The following is a 21,034-nucleotide window of genomic DNA, read 5'->3' as shown; positions in this document are numbered from 1 at the left end:
TTCAGAACGCCTTTATGGATTATGGTGATATTTGGTATGTTGGTAAGTCTTAGGAAGACAAACGTCAAGGTCAAATATGGGCCTCCTGGTGGATGACCTTGGTACTGCAGCAGAACTTCCGGTTTTTGTATCTTTTGTCCTGAACATGCTATGGTCTTGATGTTTTCATGACAGATTGCTTTTCCTGTCAGGAATAAGTGGTGTGAGTTTGGTCCCCCTAGCAGCTTGTTCTGTAACTGCAGGCACATTTACATATCAAGCCCATATTTCATGGAGGTATGAAATCTCGGAATTCTTGTTTATTTAAAGAACCTTCAAAGTTAGTGACAAATACATAATTATTATCACAGTCAACTCTTCCTGGAGTCCTCTTAGATACATTGTAAAATTCAAACATCATCGATAGCTTCTCTTTGCCTTTACTTCTCATAATGACTATGACTCTGAACTTTATTGCATATTCACGGCCAACATGGGCCAAATGCACTAAGTTAGCTATTAAGGTACAAGAATACAAGGAACAATTGTTATATTGCTGTGCTATGAATACATCAGTTCTATATCTACTGGATCTCTTCTCTCTTTTTCAAACATGTATGATTATGAACAAATTTAATAAATAACACAATAATTCTATCAAAGGTGCTCCCACGGATGAAACAGCTACAGCCCCAGGAAGCGAAGGAGAGCTTTACTGTCACAGTGCTGCGAGCGCTCAGTTCTGGTGTAACTCTGTCTCTCTGAGGCTCTCTCTCTCTCTCTCTCTCTCACTCTCTCTCTCTCTCTCACACACACTCTCTCTCTCACACTCTCTGATCCTCTCTCTCACACACACTCTCTCTCTCTCTCACTCTCTCTCTCACACACACTCTCTCACACTCTCTCTGAGGCTCTCTCACTCTCTCTCTCTCTCACACACACTCTCTCACACTCTCTCTGAGGCTCTCTCTCACACACTCTCTCTGAGGCTCTCTCTCTCTCTCTGAGGCTCTCTCTCTCTCTGAGGCTCTCTCTCTCACTCTCTCTCTCTCACACACTCTCTCTCTCTGAGGCTCTCTCTCTCTCTCACACACACTCTCTCTCTCTGAGGCTCTCTCTCTCACTCTCTCTCTCTCTCACACACACTCTCTCTGAGGCTCTCTCTCTCACTCTCTCTCTCACACACACACACTCTCTCTCTCTCTCTCTCTCACTCTCTCACTTCCTCTCTCTCAGGTCCTCCCCAGGATGGCCCAGCTGCAGCCCCAGGAAGCGAAGGAGAGTTTTACTGTGCTGCGAGCGCTGAAGTTCTGGTGGCCGCTGGCGATGGTGGCCGCGACGCAGAAGATCAGCCGGCCGGTGTGCAACCTGCTGATGTCACGTGATCTGGGGGGACAAGCCGCCGTGGACGTGAGTCACATACATACATATCCTGGCTTTGATTATTGAGGGCCTGCAAGGGGGGGTCAACGCTCTACGCTGAATTCAGAAACCTCTCGATTACGCTTTATGACGCATTACGTAGAATTAAAACGCCGAATACGCTCTACGCAAAAATTTTAGAGCGGTCCATCTACGCTCTACGTAGAATTAAAACGGACGATTACGCTCTACGGAAAAGGTTTTGCAGGCCCCCTTTCCCATGTGACTAACGTTGTTATAACTCAAAACCTTCCCTGTTTCATGCTTGTATACATCTGGTTCCATGCTTGTTTCCTCCACCAGGCAGTGGCTGTGCTAACGTTGACGTACCCTGTGTATAACTGTAGCCATGCTTGTTTCCTCCACCAGGCAGTGGCTGTGCTAACGTTGACGTACCCTGTTGGGCACCTGCCGTACTCCTGGCTGAACGATCTCAGACTGGTGGGACCCGCCTTTAGAAAGGTCAGTGTGATGACTTCACAATGTTGTTTAAAGTTTAAATTTTAGATCCAACACAAAGAAGTTCTCTCACCCAGAACTTTCGACCAGTGACTCTGGTCTTCCTCAGTAGACTGACCCAGTGAGGCTTGTCACGTGGTAGAATCTGAAGCGAGTCTATGACTGAACTGAAACAGGCCCTAATAACAGCTGTTTGTGAGTATAGCTCAGGCAGCGTTACCACACACAGACGACTGTGCCAAAAATCTGCTCAATTCATCATAAATCTGGGCATGTGACTGAGTCCATTTTTACTCTGCTAAGTTATCAATCAGCACTTACTAATGTGTCACTTCATTTTCATTCCTGACGTCTTGTTCCATTCTGAAGTTTATTATAATATAATGATTGAATATATACTGCTGATTTTTCAGAAAGGAGGTCACATCGTGCCTTGGTCAACGTTAAGGAAGTTTGCCGTCTTTTGTTTCCTGCTAGTCCTGGTGGTGAGTAAGGCTGTTTGTTTTTAAGACCCAACTTTTTTTTTTGTAAAAGGTGAAAGAAATTGGAGAAAGCAAAAAAAAAGTTAGTTAAGATAATAAATTACTTCTGTACAAGACCCTAGTAGTCGTAATTCAGGTAACATTAGCGTCACATAATTATTTGATTATTATGTTTACCGAAGGAAAACATATTGTTTTTGCTCCATTTCTTCTTCTGTTCCAAATACTAACCTCTGACCTGGCCAATGGCCCCTTTTGTTTACGTCTGTCACCATAGTAACTGGTGTCGGGTTACGCAATGTGGCAATTTCATAGTAGGCATTTAGACTCCTGTCATCATATACATGTATATGTGAATGTGAATGAGTAAGAATTAACAGAGCAGACCATATCCGAAGGCAAACATTATGCATTTGCTTTGCAAATGTTACTTTTCTAGTTGTTGATATGTTTTCTAATCTCTAAACAGATGTTAGAACAGTCGCTAAGGGCCACTGCCTGCTGGTTGATTACGATTTTGCCACCCTAACATCTGCTTGGAGATGACTGTTGTTCCCTTTGTGTCTGCCAGGTGTCGCTGTTGCTGTTCTTCGTGCCGGGCGTGAGTTTCTGGCTGATGACTGTGTGGATCGAGGCCGGACCCGAGATCGCCCGAATGTGCCGCGAACCGCTCAGGATATTCGCCTTCTTCGGGATCCCAGGTTTGCGCTTTACAGGAAATCTCCTCTGTGCTGGTGGCTAACATTTTTTTTTATATTCCAACATTTAATCACAAGATGTGGTGATGGCACACTCAAGTTTTTTCAACTTTAATATATCAATGCCACCACCAATGAAGGGGACAATACAATACTCATTTTCACCTGAGCAAAGTGAGGAAAGTCGTGTAAAGTGCCTTTCCCAAGGCACAAGATCGGTGGCATGTCAGGACTCGAACCCGGGACCTCTTGGTTCCGAATTGAGCACTCTGCCGCTACGCCACACGACCCCACTTGAAATGTCCTCTGGCTGAAGGCTAACATTGTTGACGAGTGAAGCTTGTTCTGACTCAACATGATTGTGTACTTTACAGTGACCATCCGCGCACACCTGACCAGCTGGCTGATGGTGTACATGTGTGTACAGGGCTGATGGTGTACATTTGTGTTTTACAGTGTGACAGGTTAGCTGATGGTGTACATGTGTGTTTTTCAGTGACCATCCGCGCACACCTGACAAGCTGGCTAATGGTGTACATGTGTGTACAGGGCTGATGGTGTACATGTGTGTTTTACAGTGACCATCCGCGCACACCTGACCAGCTGGCTGATGGTGTACATGTGTGTACAGGGCTGATGGTGTACATTTGTGTTTTACAGTGTGACAGGTTAGCTGATGGTGTACATGTGTGTTTTTCAGTGACCATCCGCGCACACCTGACAAGCTGGCTAATGGTGTACATGTGTGTACAGGGCTGATGGTGTACATGTGTGTTTTACAGTGTGACAGGCTGGCTGATGGTGTACATGTGTGTACAGGGCTGATGGTGTACATTTGTGTTTTACAGTGTGACAGGTTGGCTGATGGTGTACATGTGTGTTTTACAGTGTGACAGGTTGGCTGATGGTGTACATGTGTGTTTTACAGTGTGACAGGCTGGCTGATGGTGTACATACATACAGGGCTGATGGTGTACATGTGTGTTTTACAGTGACCATCCGCGCACATCTGACCAGCTGGCTGATGGTGTACATGTGTGTTTTACAGTGACCATCCGTGCACACCTGACCAGCTGGCTGATGGTGTACATGTGTTTTACAGTGACCATTCGCACACACCTGACCAGCTGGCTGATGGTGTACATGTGTGTACAGGGCTGATGGTGTACATGTGTGTTTTACAGTGTGACAGGTTGGCTGATGGTGTACATGTGTGTAGGTTGGCTGATGGTGTACATGTGTTTACAGTGTGACAGGTTGGCTGATGGTGTACATGTGTTTTACAGTGTGACAGGTTAGCTGATGGTGTACATGTGTGTTTTACAGTGACCATCCGCGCACACCTGACGAGCTGGCTGATGGTGTACAAGCGGACGTGGATCCTGTCCCTCAGCTGTGTGCTTAGGCTGATCGCGCTGATTGTGTCACTCATAGTTCTCCCCAAAGCTGGGTAAGCAGAGTTAGAGTTTATATTAAAGCAGCTGGTACCAGAGTGAGAGCATAATAATACTTTTGTGTTTTTGCCTATCATTTCCAGAACTGTCCCTGAATGGGTTAGGGTTAGAACTAGGCACCATTCTGGATAGTGTCTGCATATCCAAGAATGTAGATTTGCCCCTGAGACACAGCTCTTGACACTTAAGTTCTGAAATCTGACTACTGACATGCTTCATGGAAAGGTTGTTACAGTTATGGGATGTAAAGCATTAGTGGTAAAGTCTAAAAAGATTACCTACCACTCTTATTTATGAGAGTAGGGGTTAATGAGGCTATTTGAACACACAAACAAACATACGAACAAACTTGTTGCCCTTTGTCCTGTCCAGTGTATGTGGAGGCAGGATGGGCATGGCTACAGACACACAAGAGGGCCTGCAAGGGGGGGTCCCGACAGCGCTCTACGCTGAATTCGGAAACCTCTCGATTACGCTTTACGATAAATTCCAAGTGGCTACAACGCATTACGTAGGATTAAAATGGCAAATACGCTCTACGCAAAATTTTAGAGCGGCCCGTCTACGCTCTATGTAGAATTAAAATGGCCGATTACGCTCTACGGAAAAGGGCTTGCGGGCCCCCACACAAACATACAAGCAAACTTGACCCTGTCATGTTGTCCACGGTGTCCGCGGAGGCAGGATGGGCGTGGCTACAGACACACAGATATACAAACATGTCATCATGTACCAGATACCGTTGACCCAGTGTTGACGTCACACTTCAAAGAAGCCACGTGACAAGCCTCACTGGGTCAGTCTACTGAGGAAGACCACAGTGACTGGTCGAAAGCTCTAGGTGAGAGAACTTTTATGTTGGATCAAAAGTTTTAACTTTAAACAAAAAAAACATGTCCTCATGTTGTCCTGTCCAGTGTGCGCGGAGGGAGGATGGGGGTGGCGGCCCTGCTGACTGGGTTTTGGGCCGAAACGGTGGTCGTCATCATCGGATTCTTCTTCATCAGGAGAAATATCGTACGTTCGGTTCTTAATAAGACATCTTTTTTCCTTACATACGGAAAACATATAAATTGTTTTTGCTCTCTTTCTTCTTCTTCTCTAAACAAATAAGGTCAATGACCTGGACCAGATGACTGTCATTATGGTAACTGGTGCTGTAGCAGACACCCTGTGGTGTTGGGTCACATTATATACAGAGCTGGAGGGGCTAGTCACCATATACAGTACATGACTGTATGTTATATGTGTTGAGTATTAAAGAATAGACAGAGCGGTAGTTTGTTGAGCTTTATCTCCATTATGCATTTGCTTTTCTAGTTGCTGCATGCCCATACCCACGTTTTTTTTTGTCCTGCAGAGAGCAAAGGAGGAGCTGAAGGAGAGTGAGGAGGTTGAGAGGTCATCAGGGTCACCAAGTGTGGAGGAGATTAGAGAAGAGCTGCTCAGTCCTGTAGAAAGGGAAACATCTGTATGACACAAGTCACATACATCTGCTTAGAACGTGCTACATCGATGTACATGTAATCCAATGTATTTTTGCTCAGGGAGCAAAGAAAAAAGTGAAAAAGACTGGTGCAATCATTATCACTAGGTACAAAAAACTGTATATTATATATACATAAAATAATGTAAATGGATCATAGTAAATATAAATTGTGCATTAAGGTAACAAGGCCTGTGGGATGGAACATGTTTGATGTTCAAGTCAGGGTTTTAGAACTTAAAGTTTGAATCCCAAATGCAATGTAACGTTGTTATTGTAACTTTTGCACAAAATCTCGCTTGTACTAAAAGATGGATGACCTTTGATATCAGGCTTCTTGTCTGTATTTCATCCACAATTCTAGAGTTCGGAGATCTCATAGTAACTAAGTACAAATAATTTTAACGTTTAAATGAAACTGAGACACAGCAGGGCTCAAAATCAAAGGTGGCCCAATGGCCACTGACTACTAATATAAGCTGGGACAACAGTTTTTTTTTACTTTAAAGACACTTTGGGACATTTTTGGACAATAGAACAATACCAGAATGTCAGCCCTTCTTCTGTTTATCAGGCAAAAGTCCACCCGAATAACCTGTCAGTGAGTGTCTTCTCTGCAATTAAAGTGTGCCTGGGAGTGAACAAACTAAAGTTGACTTTAAGTCACACAATACTTCCCAAAAAACAGGTTGGGACAGTTCATCCTCACTTCGGGACAATTAAAATTTAATTTTGGGACAGTGCTCAGGGACAATAGGAGTAAAAGTTAATATCGAAGCCTGCACACGCTCCCCTAAACATAACCTTCTCATCTACAGTATCCATAATGTCTCAAATCAGTAATACCATCTTTCCGCACACTTGCTGGTGGTTTTTGTAACCGTACACTGGCCTTTGATGGCTAAATTACCAGTGTTGAACCTTCACTGGAAAGTAAAGTCATGAATGGGTGAATGAATGAATCATTAGGTTTATGAATGAATGAATGAATGAATGAATGATTTATTCAAAATAAGAATCGCTTACAGTCTATTGGCTGAATTGCAGGTTCCTTTGATACAAATATTCAACAGTAACATTCATTTCGTCAGCACTGTTATACAATTCACAATATAAAAGCATAAAACAAATCATTTTCCTCAATATTTAAAACAATTCTATCACGGATTAATATTTCAGGTACCCGTTACAAATCTCGTGGCCAAACCCGTGTCTTCCTTGTTGACTACAGCGTAATTCTTTTATAAGAGTTCACACGTTAGGCCGATTCTGTAGTCTTAACACAAGGGTAGTTGGTCACTGTGCTACAGGACGCTGACCTTTTGACCCCAAACAGCTGACGACATCGTGGTTAATGATTACCAACATGAAGGGAAAGGTCTAAAGTAAGAGCAGATTTCCATCATACAATCGACCTACACCCGGACGCGGTTTAACCGGCAACTTGCAAGTTTGTAAGGCGAATGTTTTGTTTATTTCTGAAGTCTTTTGAGCATAACATAAACGCCCAAACTCCCGTGTGATCTGTCCTGCCGGGAGCGGCTTGTTTTGACGTTGAGACTGCGCGGCAAAAGCAAACTGTGCTACGTTTCAGGACATTGAACTCAAAGTCTGAAACTCCACAGTGCCCTCAGCAGTACGTCACCGTGAACCGGGGGAACTTGTGACTGTCAGGGGCGCGCAAAATCAGGCGAATATTGCGTCATGAGGTCATCATGCAATCAGCCGCAATACACCGGCCGGTGAAATAGTCTGATATATGGGACTGCAAAACGGCAGATCAGAGTCAGTCTTGGCTCGTTATTATTAACAACACTACAGGGCAGACGTCCGACCCGACCGAAGCCTCAAGTTCTCTACTCTACCGTGAAGGACTCCGTCCCGTCAGTCTCCGAGAGTTGTCCTCTGCGTGACCCCGTCTCGTTCCCAGAGCACGGCGGACTAGACTGACAGATCTACATGGGGGACTCCATGGGGGACTACTGGCGCCTGGTCAGGTTCATGGTTCCGCTGGCGTTTATTACTATAGCACCGGATATAGCGGACCAGGTAATCTGTGTGTGTGAGTGTGTGTGTGTGTGTGTGTGTGCGCGCGCATGTGTGTGTGTGACTGTGTGTGTGTGTGTGTGTGTGTGTGTGTGTGTGCGTGTGTGTGTGTGTGTGTGCGTGTGTGTGTGTGTGTAAGGTGTGTGTGTGTGTGTGTGTGTGCGCGCATGTGTGTGTGTGACTGTGTGTGTGTGTGTGTATGTGTGAGCGAGTCTGTGTGTGTGTGTGTGCGTGTGTGTGTGTGTGTGCGCGCGCATGTGTGTGTGTGTGTGTGTGTGTGCGCGCGCGCGCGTGTGTGTGTGTTATCCCCTCACGATAAGTAAACCCTGCCTTTCGTAACCCTGGCACCTCTTACATTACCACAGGCGCTCAGTCGCAGCATCGCCTTCTCCGAGAACGTGACAGCGAGCTACGGGCTGGCGTTCTCCCTCACCAAGTTCATGGGCGGCGGGCTGCAGCAGACGCGGCACATCGGGCTGATCCTGGTCCACCAAGCCGCGGACGGTCAGCGGGCGGTCGCACTCACGGTGGTCATGGGGCTGGTGGTGGCCGTCATTCACATACTCATCGGTAAGTTCTCATGGCCACTTACTCATCGGTAAGTTCTCATGGCCACTTACTCATCGGTAAGTTCTCATGGTCACCTTTGTGTACCCCCTGCAGGCCTAACCCCCTGTTGTGTACCCCCTGTAGCCCTAACCCCCCTGTTCTGTACCCCCTGCAGGCCTATCCCCCCTGTTCTGTACCCCCCTGCAGGCCTAACCCCCCTGTTCTGTACCCCCCTGCAGGTCTAACCCCCCTAGGACTCCTGCTGATAGAGAAAGCCCACCAGGTGGACAGTGTGGTTGGAGCAGGCAGCAGGAGGGCCATGCTGTTCCTCGGGGGCTTCCCACTGCTGGACGGACTGGTAAGGCTAGGGGGCGCTTTTTCACATCCGTTCAGATTAGAGGGATGACAGGATAACAGGAGCTTTCTGACTAATTTGCATTATCTTGTCTTGACTTGTCTGACTTTTGTTCCTTTTTTGACTTCCAAAAAATTGTCTTCACTTTATTTGCATATCAATCAATAGTTTGTGCTTATAAACCTGCATTTCCCCTCTGGTCTCTCAGTTACTGACGAAAGTTAGTGGATACTAGCTGAAACGTCTGACCGTTTCCAAAATCATATCCAGTTGCTTGAGTAACTGCTTTTGGCGTATCGTATCACCTGGATGTCTAATCTTCATTGACGTAGAGGGATGAAGTTTTTTTCTTCACAATCGGACATGGTTTAATGTCTGGCAACAACTTTTAAACAACAACACTACAGGGGGTATCTATCCTATATTTTACAAAATGATATTGATAACAGTAGATGAGTTAATTTGCGTAGTAGAAAGAAAAGCTCTTGATTACACATCATGCCGCACTACTGCATCAAGTCTCATTAAAACTCAGCTTTGACAATATAATTCTTGCTTTCATAATTGTTTCTGATGACATGAGAATGAACGCGTGTACCTCTTGTTCTGTGCAGTCCTTCGTGTTTGTTGGGATGCTGCTGCAGTACCACCACTCCCTGATAGTGGCCGTTTCCTTCATCTCAGATTGCTGCGCTCAGGTAGGTATATTTTAGACCTTAGTTTTAAATTTAGAGCTAAATCATGATATACAGTTGCAAATACAATGTCATGATGTACTCGTTCCCTCAGACTTTCGTTTCTAGACACAGTCCTACATAATATACAGAATTTGCTCCCTAAGATTGCCGTCTGTAGACAGCCTGAGGTACACATGTAGTAACTTATGATGCACTTGTTCTCTCAGGTTGTCCCTGGGCCTGATGGTAGTCAGACATGTGGCCGTTTGTGCATGATTATAGCTGATTATAGTTGATGTTTGTTTGTGTGTACCAGGTTGTCCTGTCCCTGACCCTGATGTTTGTTTGTTTGTACCAGGTTGTCCTGACCCTGATGTTTGTTTGTTTGTTTGTACCAGGTTGTCCTGTCCCTGATGTTTGTTTGTTTGTTTGTGTGTACCAGGTTGTCCTGTCCCTGATGTTTGTTTGTTTGTTTGTGTGTACCAGGTTGTCCTGTCCCTGATGTTTGTTTGTTTGTGTGTACCAGGTTGTCGTGTCCCTGATGTTTGTTTGTTTGTTTGTGTGTACCAGGTTGTCCTGACCCTGATGTTTGTTTGTTTGTACCAGGTTGTCCTGTCCCTGATGTTTGTTTGTTTGTGTGTACCAGGTTGTCCTGTCCCTGTCCCTGATGGAGTCGGCCCTGCAGTCCTGGGACCCGATCCTGATCCCCATCCTGGCGCAGTACGCCGCCCTGTTGGTGCGACTCTCCATCATCCTAGCCGGCTTCCTCTACAAAGTCCGGCCGAAGATAAAACAGGCCCAGCCATTGGCTGAGAAGGTAGGCAGATCCTTGTAAGACTCATGATGCAGTCTTAAAGTGTATGAAAGCAACTAGGATGAGAAGTTTAATGAGGTAGCCCTAGTCTCCAGAGAGAGCTGAGACAAAAACAATGTGAATTTGGTTTTGCGGAAAAACTTCACGGTTGTAAAATAATGTTGTTTTGCCAAAAACCTCACAGTAACATTGTAAATTTGGTTTTGCAAGACAGCTTTATGGTTGCAAACGTTGTTTTGGAGAAAAACTTGTTGTAAGTTGTAAATGTTTAACAGAAAAATACAGTTGTAACTGTTATTTTTAGGAGAGTTTCACGGTTGTGAGAGTGCTGAAGTTCTGGTGGCCTCTGAGAAAAACTTTGCAGTTGTAAATGTTTAACAGAAAAATACAGTTGTAACTGTTATTTTTAGGAGAGTTTCACGGTTGTGAGAGCGCTGAAGTTCTGGTGGCCGCTGGCCCTGGTGACGGTCTGCAACAAACTCAGCAGACCCATCATCAACCTGCTGGTGGCGCGGGACCTCGGCGGGAGTGCTGCGGTGGAGGTGAGAGCCTTGTTGGGAATGGGGTGGCAATGACAAACAGACAAACAAACAAACAAACAAATAATTATGTCCTTTTTCACCATTATGACTTCTGAAGTATAAGCATGTCTTATGTATATATCAAATTTGGCCAACCATTCTGGACTGGACTGATACATTAAGTGACTCCCTTTCCAGGCGGTTGCAGTTCTGACAGTTGTGTATCCCATCGGCCACATGCCGTACTCCTGCCTGAACGAGATGAAGTCCGTGGTTCCCGCCTTCAGAAAAGTCAGTCCTTATCACTGTGTTAACTACTGTTATCAATGTGTTATCACTGTTATCACCGTGTTATCACTGTGTTATCACTGTGTTATCACTGTGTTATCACTGTTATCACTGTTATCACCGTGTTATCACTGTGTTATCACTGTGTTATCACTGTGTTATCACCGTGTTATCACTGTTATCACCGTGTTATCACTGTTATCACTGTTATCACTGTGTTATCACTGTTATCACTGTGTTATCACTGTTATCATTGTGTTATCACTGTATTATCACCGTGTTATCACCGTTATCACTGTGTTATCACCGTGTTATCACTGTTATCACTGTTATCACTGTGTTATCACTGTTATCACTGTGTTATCACTGTTATCATGGTGTTATCACTTATCACTGTATTATCACTGTTATCACTGTGTTATCACTGTTATTACTGTGTTATCACTGTGTTATCACTGTTATCACTGTGTTATCACTGTTATCATTGTGTTATCACTGTATTATCACCGTGTTATCACCGTTATCACTGTGTTATACCTGTATTATCAGTGTTATCACTGTTATCACTGTGTTATCACTGTGTTATCACTGTTATCACTGTGTTATCACTGTGTTATCACTGTTATTATCACTGTGTTATCACTGTTATTATCACTGTGTTATCACTGTGTTATCACTGTGTTATCACCGTGTTATCACTGTTATCACCGTGTTATCACTGTTATCACTGTTATCACTGTGTTATCACTGTTATCACTGTGTTATCACTGTGTTATCACTGTTATTATCACTGTGTTATCACTGTTATTATCACTGTATTATCACTGTGTTATCACTGTATTATCACTGTTATCACTGTATTATCACTGTGTCATCAGTTATCACCGTGTTATCACTGTTATCACTGCGTTATCAGAGTATTATCACTGTGTTATCACTGTATTATCACTGTATTATCACTGTGTTATCACTGTATTATCACTGTGTTATCACTGTTATCACTGTGTTATCATTGTTGTTACTGTGTTATCACTGTGTTATCACTGTGTTATCATTGTTATCACTGTTATCACTGTGTTATCACTTTTATACCTGTATTATCACTGTTATGCACTGTGTTATGCACTGGTGCGCCCACAGGAAAAAAATTTATGTGCACAGCTCCAATTGTGGGTGCACTAAGGCGCACGTCATGCACCGGGTATTTTAAGCCCTGAGGTGTGAAAAATCCCCACTGTTTTCTCCCCACAGAGAGGCCAGGGCCGCCGTGTCATCCCGTGGCTCACACTCAGCAAGTTTGCCCTCGCCTGTCTCCTGCTGGTTCTTACGGTGGGTACTTTTTAACCTGCTGGTCCTTACGGTGGGTACTTTTTAACCTGCTGGTCCTTACGTTGGGTACTCTATAGCACAGATAGAATTCTTGCTCTGTTTCTATTTGACTCTGGGTTTCTTTTGTAGTGTGATATTTCTCCTTCCTGACCACCACAGGGGTGTTACTGTTAGTGTGACTCTAACGTAATGTTACTTTACAGGTGTTGTTTGTGTGATGCTAATGTAACATTATCATTACAGGTGGCATTAATGTGACGCTTCCCTTACGTTATAATTATAGATGTCATTACTGTAACTCTTCCCTAACGTTATAATTACAGCTGGCGTTAATGTGACGCTTCCCTAACGTTATAATTACAGCTGGCGTTAATGTGACGCTTCCCTAACGTTATAATTATATCTGAGGTCGTTACTGTAACTCTTCCCTAACGTTATAATTACAGGTGGCGTTAGTGTAACTCTTCCCTAATGTTATAATTACAGCTGGCGTTAATGTGACGCTTCCCTAACGTTATAATTATATCTGAGGTCGTTAGTGTAACTCCTCCCTAATGTTATAATTACAGGTGTCGTTACTGTAACGCTTCCCCAACTGTTATAATTACAGGTCGCGTTAGTTGTGTTCTACGTTCCTGGCATCACCTTTGCCATCATGACCGGCTGGATCGAGACCAGCGCAAACATCGCCCGGCTCTGCCAAAAACCGCTGCAGATCTTCGCATTCGTCGCCGTACCAGGTACGTCCTCAGCGATTAATTAAATTAGAAACCTTATTTTGAGTGAGTAATATACTATAGTCATACTGTGAATGGTTTAATCAGGTTGGTAAGGCACTGGGGTAAAGAGACTACTTTTTTCCACAACCAAGTGTTTTATTCACAGCCAATGTTTTGGTGACCGCCTGTTACCTTCTTCAGGGCAATTCTGCCTGGTTCACTTTGCACTGCAGCACAGGTGTCGCTGCTACAGGTGTAAAAAGAGTCTCTTCACTCATTGATGGTGCACATGTGTGGCTGATGGTGTACATGTGTGGCTGATGGTGCACATGTGTGGCTGATGGTGTACATGTTTGTTACAGTGGGGGTTAGAGCGTTCCTGTCCAGCTGGCTGATGGTGAACATGTGTGGCTGATGGTGTACATGTGTGGTTGATGGTGTACACGTGTGTTACAGTGGGGGTTAGAGCGTTCCTGTCCAGCTGGCTGATGGTGTACATGTGTGGCTGATGGTGAACAATATGGCTGATGGTGTACATGTGTGGTTGATGGTGTACAAGTGTGTTACAGTGGGGGTTAGAGCGTTCCTGTCCAGCTGGCTGATGGTGTACATGTGTGGCTGATGGTGTACATGTGTGGCTGATGGTGCACACGTATGGCTGATGGAGTACATGTGTAGCTAATGGTGTACATGTGTGGCTGATGGTGTACATTGTGTGGCTGATTGTGTACACGTGTGGCTGATGGTGCACACGTGTGGCTGATGGTGTACATGTGTAGCTAATGGTGTACATGTGCGGCTGATGGTGTACATGTGTGGCTGATGGTGTACATGTGTGGCTGATGGTGTACATGTGTGTTACAGTGGGGGTTAGAGCGTTCCTGTCCAGCTGGCTGATGGTGCAGAAGAGAACGTGGATCCTCACGCCCAGCGCCATAGTCCGCACGGTTGCCTTGGTTACGGCCCTGGTGGTCCTCCCCAAGCTGCAGTAAGTATCAAACAGAACTAAAGGATAGTTATACAGTTTGAACTTGTTCTAACACAAAGAAGAAACTCACCATGTTCTGTACCTGACTGCTGTCCCATGCAGTGGGAGAGAGTGAGTGACTATATGTCCCATTGTTTGCCAGTATACGTGGTGCAGACATGGGGATAGCAGCCCTGCTGACGGGGTTTCTGGCTGAGGTAGCTGTGGTTGCTCTCGGCTTTCTCATCATCAGGCGAAGACTGGTAACTATGTTTTGTATCTGTATTTGTATAGCCGGTATAACCACCCTTCCGCGTAACACACCAGCTTCTGTATCTGCATAGCCGGTAGAACCACCCTTCCGAGTAACACACCAGCTTCTGTATCTGTATAGCCGGTATAACAGCCCTTCGGCGTAACACACCAGCTTAGGTTTTTTTAATATATTTTCTCCGGAAAGCTTCGCAGATTAAACTTTTCTGTTAAAAAAGTTTTTGCACACTTAACACAGAAATCTGTTACCATTTTCTTCCCTTCAGCAGAATCAGATGCCAACTCCTGATGACACCAGCACAGAAACGGGAGGCGCGACTTCACCTGGCAGCCAGACCGACGAAGCCGGTCGGCCCATGCTGACAGAACACGAAACTACACTATAGCAGGGCGAGAATACAGTCCACTACACCACGGTATATAACGTTACTTGTAATTCACTTTATGTTCATGATAGCAAAAGTTCACCGTCTGAGAAATGTTCATGGAACTATATATTCACGGTGGCGACAGGTGCAGGAAAAAGAAAGTCCAGGAATTATTTGTTATCTGTAATGATAAGTTCACCGTACAAAAGTGACAGTGAAAACAGTGAACATATCAGAAAAAAAAATCAGGAATTACAGTACATTAGCATGAGCCATTGCGAAAATGCATTCACTAGTATACAACTTGAAGGCTACTCTAACTCGCAGATGTTGTTGGCCGTTTTTAAAATGATTTCAAGTAAATATTTAAAATGACATTTTGTAAATATTTAAAATGACATTTTGTATTATTACAAACCGGTGTACTTACAAGTGTATTGACTTAATTCTTTACAGTATCTTTATCTATTATATAATAATAGATATTTTAAAATTTGGCCCAAATTTCAACAGGCATTCAGCGTTAAAGTTGTTTCCCAACATTCATGCTTTACTGAGTATTGTGTAATTTTCATAGGAAACATGAAGTTTTTTATGAATGAAAGGTGATGCATTACTGAGTATCCCTGTAATTTCCATACAAAAGGTGACATGTTACTGACTACTAGTTTACTTAACGTGTAATTTGCCACAAAAGTTGGCGCAAAATAATTTACTGCATATAAGTTGTAAGCAATATGCACAGTTAGTTGTGGACTGCTGTGCTGTCAGGAAAAATTATAAATATTCTGAAAATCAACCTGCGTCTGGGCTCCTATGTGCACAGTAAACATATTTGGTGAGTCTGTGTACTGATTAGTTATTTTATTTATTTTTATTTGATTTATTGAAATCGCAACAGTGCAATACACGTGAAACACAGGCAGCTGTTGCTGGTTTTGTGTCCTGCACATATAAACAAATATATACTGGACAGACAATACTCATTTTCACTTGAGTCTAGTGGGGAAAGTCGTGTAAAGTGCCTTTGTCAAGGGCACAAGATCGGCGGCATGTCAGGACTCGAACCCGGGACCTCTTGGTTCCGAGTCGCGCACGCTGCCGTTGCGCCACACGACCCCACCCCAGTTATCTCAGGGTCCATCTATGCTTGGTCTCGGCAGGACATAACCAGACTTATGACTATTTATTTATGACTATTTGTGGAGTACTGGACCCTTAGCTTGGATGATGTAATGTTGACACAAGCAGTGTGAAGCCTGTGTTTGTTCAAGTCAGGTGCTTAAACCTAACACCAGAGCTAGGGAAGATAAGGGTGTTCTAGAGGCATTGTCTTTTCCTAGCAAGTGTCCGCCATGTTGCGGGTGTGTGAGAAACTCCGCGAGGCGGACGAGAAGGGCAGGAGGTACGGACTAGCCCGGGCGGAGACAGGCTACCTCCGTGCCCAGGTGGACGCCATGGCCGACACGGACATGCTGGCGGAAGTGGAGCTGCTCAAAACTCTGGGTGACGTGAACGTGGAGAAGGGAAGACTCGGGAAGGACGTGGGGAAGTTCAACACGGCCTTGGCGCTTTATCTGGCTGCTATGGTATGGTGTTACCATGAAGAACAGGCAGATGGTATAGAACACCGCTACCGCTACACGGAGAGGCTTTTACAAGTGGTGTCGTCAAAGGGTAAGGTACAGCCAACTGAAGACAAGGAGACGACTACGCCTGCAAAGGTAGCGGCAAAGTTTCAAGATCTGGACAAGAGACGGGCTACCGGAGGTAACACAGACTCTTTGCTATTTGGATACGCACAGGTGATGGTAGAGGCAATAGTAAAAGACAACAGCATGTTAGAAACAGAAGCGATCAAGAGCCTGGGTGACGTGTACCTGAAAAGAGGAACGGAAACTGGAGACACTAGAAACTTGACCAGAGCTACTGCTCTGTACAACAGGGCACTGGCGCGGTGTCACAACGTTCATGGAACAGTTGTCATTGTTCACCGCTTACTGCACACCGCAAAAATCAGGCAAGACGTCACCATAACAAGAAACAAGGTGAGTGAACTAAGCAACATTTTTGTAGGAATCAAGGAAAAAATGAGTCTTGGTGAGTTTCCTCTAGACTGATTATAGTAGGAACTTTAGCACAATGATATCTGCACCCTATTATAATTATATGTCTTACTTTAGCTGACAAAGTTAAGATTTCAGTAATCTTTGAGAGGACAGAAAGCGGTGAATATTCATGTTTGTTTTGGTCTCAGGTCTCACCTCATGTCTTTTAGTTTTACCTTTGACCATTGCTCAAAGTTCAATAGTGCATCAAATAACACAATTGGCCACCTGTTAATCACCTCATATCTGGCCTGTAGAGGTCAACATTAACGCAACATAAATGACCTTTCACAGACCACATTGTGTCCTTAACCCTTGACCATTGGTCAAAGTTCACTTGTACAATCGATAACCTGTTAAAATCAGTTACTTACAATCCTATCAGTTCTTGCAGAGGGCAACACGTACGCAACCACAGAAAGGCGTGAGAGGACGGGAGGGCCACTTCTCATCTGCGCCCTCTAGCGACGGAACCACCAGTCAAGAGGAGGACGACATGTTAGTGCCTCTTCTGTCCTTGTCAAATGTATTAAGGGTTGTTGATTGTTTCAAATCCAAATAACTCTGAATCTGGGACAATTTTGCAGAGAAATATGGCATAATATCAAACCTGGAAAAAATCAGGTTTTGTAAAAGGGGTGCTAACGATGATTAAGGCAACATTGGAGAATATGTCCGGAAATGTATTACACAAGTTACATGTCACTTTTGTGCAATAACTTTTTTATAACCTGGTTAGCTAACTAGATATTATAAAATGTCTTGGGGTGGTGGGACTTCGGCACACTGTTATGTCAACTTTGTGTATTTATTTGTTGATTGTATTTTGTTCAGTGGCGCTGTTGAAATGAGTTTTAAAACTTGAGTGCAGCGCTACACTGTCCTTGTTATTGTTTTATGTATGATTTGATGAATAATAAAAAAACTTACATGATAATGTTGGCTAAATGCTGTACAGGTTGTACAGATTCATGTGACAGTAACAACAGATACTTGGCATACTATCAACTTTGTGCAACACTTTTTTTGTACAGCAGTTGTCGCCTTTGTGAAGTATGTTTGTTTCAAAATCAAAACTTGTTTCCTTGTTCAGCTCCTACCGCAGGTACATCCAGGCGGCAGACCGTGACGTGGGAAATGGAGACCTGGACGCAGCAGAGCAGAACCTAGCAGCTGCCCTGAAGCTGGTTCACGGTTTGTTCCTATTATTGATACACCTTTTTGCAAACACCATTCATAGTTATTAATAATTTGAAGTTAAAAAATGTGCTAGCAGCCGCCCTGAAGCTTGTGCATGGTTTGTTATGATATACATTTGGGCACATGCATACACTTGCGAACAGTAGCACCATCTAATAATTAAAAGTTATAAGTTTTTACTGACTATTCAAAGAGCATGCTTTCTCTTCATCATGGAAGATTTTGTTTTGTATTGACTATCAAAATCATAAGGTATTTCACTTATTATAATGACAATGACAACTTTATTGCATGTTCACGCCCTACACGGGCCAAATGCACTTATTATATAATAAGTTAAATAACTTGGGTACAAGAATAGAAGAAGCAATTGTTACATTTGTGTGCTATTTCTCTATCTACAGGATCTAACTACAAGATCTCTTAATAATAAGGTTAATAATAATAATAGGGCCTCAGTGTTTGTCATCCTAAATTGTAATCATAATATCAGGGGAAGTAGAACTGCACATGTTTGAATCGATTTGATCACTTCTACTTACAGATCGCAGTAAACCCAAAAAGTCGAGAGAAGCCGACTGTCTGTGCAGGTTGGGTGACATCTACGTCGAGCGAGGTAAGCGGACAGGAGAAGGTAGGAAATTCACACAGGCGGCAGCTCTGTATAACGCCTCCATGGCCAGAACACATGGAGACAAACAAAACTTGGTAGCGAAACTGCAAGAAACCGAAAGGCAGTTTCTTAGAAACACCTGTAACCTAAACTGTGAACCTTGTCCGTATAGCAGCGCGTTAGATCACAAAAAGGAACTGGACAACTCGCGCGCCCGTGCAAAATCTCAGCTCGATACAGTTCATCAGGAACACAACCCTTATCAGTATGATGAAGACGATCCCGTCGTGAGAGAGATAGAGATCAAACGAGCTGAAGCAATCAAGAACTTGTTCAAGAGCATCACAGTTGGAAGACGAGAGTTGATCCAAGTACTGACAGATGAATGCATCGCCAAACTCGGACCTCCTCCCTGTAAGTATGCTTTCATCGGGTTGGGGTCACAGGCCACAGAACTGGTGACGCCATACTCCGACCTGGAGTTCGCCATTCTGATTGAGGAGGGGAAGGATGATGATGATGATACACAGAGGTACTTCCTAAATCTCACACACTACTGACATCTAAAAGTCATCAACTTTGGGGAAACCATCCTCCCAGCCATGGCCATCCCGTCACTCAACGACTTTCTCTCAGATGACCCAGAGAAAGACTGGTTCTTCGACTCCGTCACACCTCGCGGCTTCGCCTTCGACGGCTTCATGCCATGGGCTTCCAAGACTCCGTTTGGAAGAGACGAAACCAAAAGCAAACCTCCCGTTAGTCTCATCCAGACTCCTGCCAAGTTGGCCAAATATCAGCATCTGCACATCGCCCTTGCGGAAGGCTATCACCTGTCAGACATCCTCAGACGGGTGACCTACTTAACAGGAGACGAGTCTTTGGTGGATGATTATGTGGAAAGAGTCAACAAAAGCGTAGAGCGTTCCCCTGTTCTGTCACGGCTGTCAGCAATGCTAATATTGGAGGATAATATTCGACAGATAAAAGATGTGAAACCAAAGGGACAACTTCTGGATGTGAAGAAAGAAATCTACCGTTTTCCCAGCGTGGCCGTTGATCTGTTGAGTATTTGCTGCGGTATCACGATCCCCAGTGTGTGGGGAATGAGCTACACAAGACACAGCGGATCAGTGACGAAGATGCCCACCACTTGACTGTACTGATCAGCATCTCAGCAGAGCTACGGTTAAGAACGTACATTGCCAACGGAGGACAGAAGGACAGACTGTCTCCTCTCACGGAGATGAAAGTCCAACTGGACAAACTTAATGTAGATGATACTTTTGTTGAGTCAGTCTTCTACATATCAGACTCAAAAATGCTGTTCATATACTACTATACTGCCATACCACTAAAAACGTGCATTGTGTATACAGTTGCAAAGGAAAGTTCAGTGAGAAAAATCTTCCCCACAGCCATCTTTGACACTTCATCTCTAACAAAAGGCAAAATAACACGACAGCTGTTGCAGTTAGATGCATCCAGACGTCACTTGGGGGCAGCACTGGAAGAGAAGGGCGTGATGAGGAAAGCAGTTTGAAGTACTTTTGAATTAGGCAATGTCTTGCACATGCATGGTGACTATGAGACAGCGATCAGCTTTTACGAACGGGCACTAAGTATTGGAAACTCTAATTATGAAGACACCAAAGTGCATCACAACATTGCTGCATTACTTGCAGGCATTGCCGTATGTTGGAGTGATCTTGGTGATGAGAGGAAAGCTATCAGTTATCATAAACAGTCACTGAAGATGAAGAAAGCTATCTATGGTGAAACATCGCCACATCCCGACATTGCTTCATCACTAAACAACATTGGGACATGTTGGAGTGACCTTGGTGATCAGAGGAAAGCTCTCAGTTATTACGAACAGTCACTGAAGATCATGAAATCTAATTATGGTGAAACAACGCCACATCCGAACATCACATCATCATTAAACAACGTTGGTAAATGTTGGAGTGAACTTGGTGGTAAGAGGAAAGCTATCAATTATTTTGAACAGTCACTGAAGATGAGGAAAGCTGTCTATGGTGAAACAACAGTACACCCCGACATTGCTTCACCACTAAACAACATTGGGGCATGTTGGAGTGAGCTTGGCGATCAGAGGAAAGCTATCAGTTATCACGAACAGTCACTGAAGATGAGGAAAGCTATCTATGGCAAAACAACGCCACACCCCGACATTGCTTCATCACTAAACAACATTGGGAACTGT

The 21,034-nt window shown here is 44.1% G+C and overlaps 3 protein-coding genes across 3 annotated transcripts in view; all 3 read left to right on the top strand.

The window, feature by feature from the left end:
- The window catches only part of LOC109475378 (progressive ankylosis protein homolog B-like), a 13,101-nt gene extending 6,795 nt beyond the window's left edge, over nt 1–6,306 (top strand). Inside the window, exons 8-14 of the mRNA XM_019775986.1 lie at nt 1,216–1,389; nt 1,771–1,863; nt 2,274–2,345; nt 2,914–3,043; nt 4,367–4,490; nt 5,412–5,511; nt 5,855–6,306. Of these exons, the coding sequence (XP_019631545.1) occupies nt 1,216–1,389; nt 1,771–1,863; nt 2,274–2,345; nt 2,914–3,043; nt 4,367–4,490; nt 5,412–5,511; nt 5,855–5,971 (810 nt within the window). The 3' untranslated portion in view covers nt 5,972–6,306. The remainder of the gene's footprint in view (nt 1–1,215; nt 1,390–1,770; nt 1,864–2,273; nt 2,346–2,913; nt 3,044–4,366; nt 4,491–5,411; nt 5,512–5,854) is intronic.
- A 654-nt stretch (nt 6,307–6,960) lies between these two features.
- On the top strand, nt 6,961–15,542 carry LOC109475383 (progressive ankylosis protein homolog B-like). Its single transcript, XM_019775990.1, has 12 exons — nt 6,961–8,029; nt 8,392–8,596; nt 8,815–8,933; nt 9,545–9,628; nt 10,254–10,424; nt 10,832–10,963; nt 11,141–11,233; nt 12,482–12,559; nt 13,170–13,299; nt 14,143–14,266; nt 14,409–14,508; nt 14,785–15,542. Exons 1-12 carry the CDS (start codon nt 7,940–7,942, stop codon nt 14,902–14,904), a joined length of 1,446 nt encoding a protein of 481 aa, XP_019631549.1. The 5' UTR covers nt 6,961–7,939; the 3' UTR covers nt 14,905–15,542.
- Nucleotides 15,543–16,187: 645 nt separating this feature from the next.
- The window catches only part of LOC109475376, an 8,283-nt gene continuing 3,436 nt past the window's right edge, over nt 16,188–21,034 (top strand). The window contains exons 1-5 of the mRNA XM_019775985.1: nt 16,188–16,934; nt 17,389–17,492; nt 18,088–18,188; nt 18,739–18,872; nt 20,555–21,032. Coding sequence (XP_019631544.1) covers nt 16,242–16,934; nt 17,389–17,492; nt 18,088–18,188; nt 18,739–18,872; nt 20,555–21,032 — 1,510 coding nt within the window. The 5' untranslated portion in view covers nt 16,188–16,241. The remainder of the gene's footprint in view (nt 16,935–17,388; nt 17,493–18,087; nt 18,189–18,738; nt 18,873–20,554; nt 21,033–21,034) is intronic.

This window comes from Branchiostoma belcheri, unplaced genomic scaffold, assembly GCF_001625305.1.
Source record: "Branchiostoma belcheri isolate BF01 breed outbred unplaced genomic scaffold, Haploidv18h27 scaffold336, whole genome shotgun sequence".
Taxonomy (NCBI): domain Eukaryota; kingdom Metazoa; phylum Chordata; class Leptocardii; order Amphioxiformes; family Branchiostomatidae; genus Branchiostoma; species Branchiostoma belcheri.
Note: the sequence above shows the minus strand (reverse complement) of the source record. Positions and strands in the feature narration are given on the sequence as shown.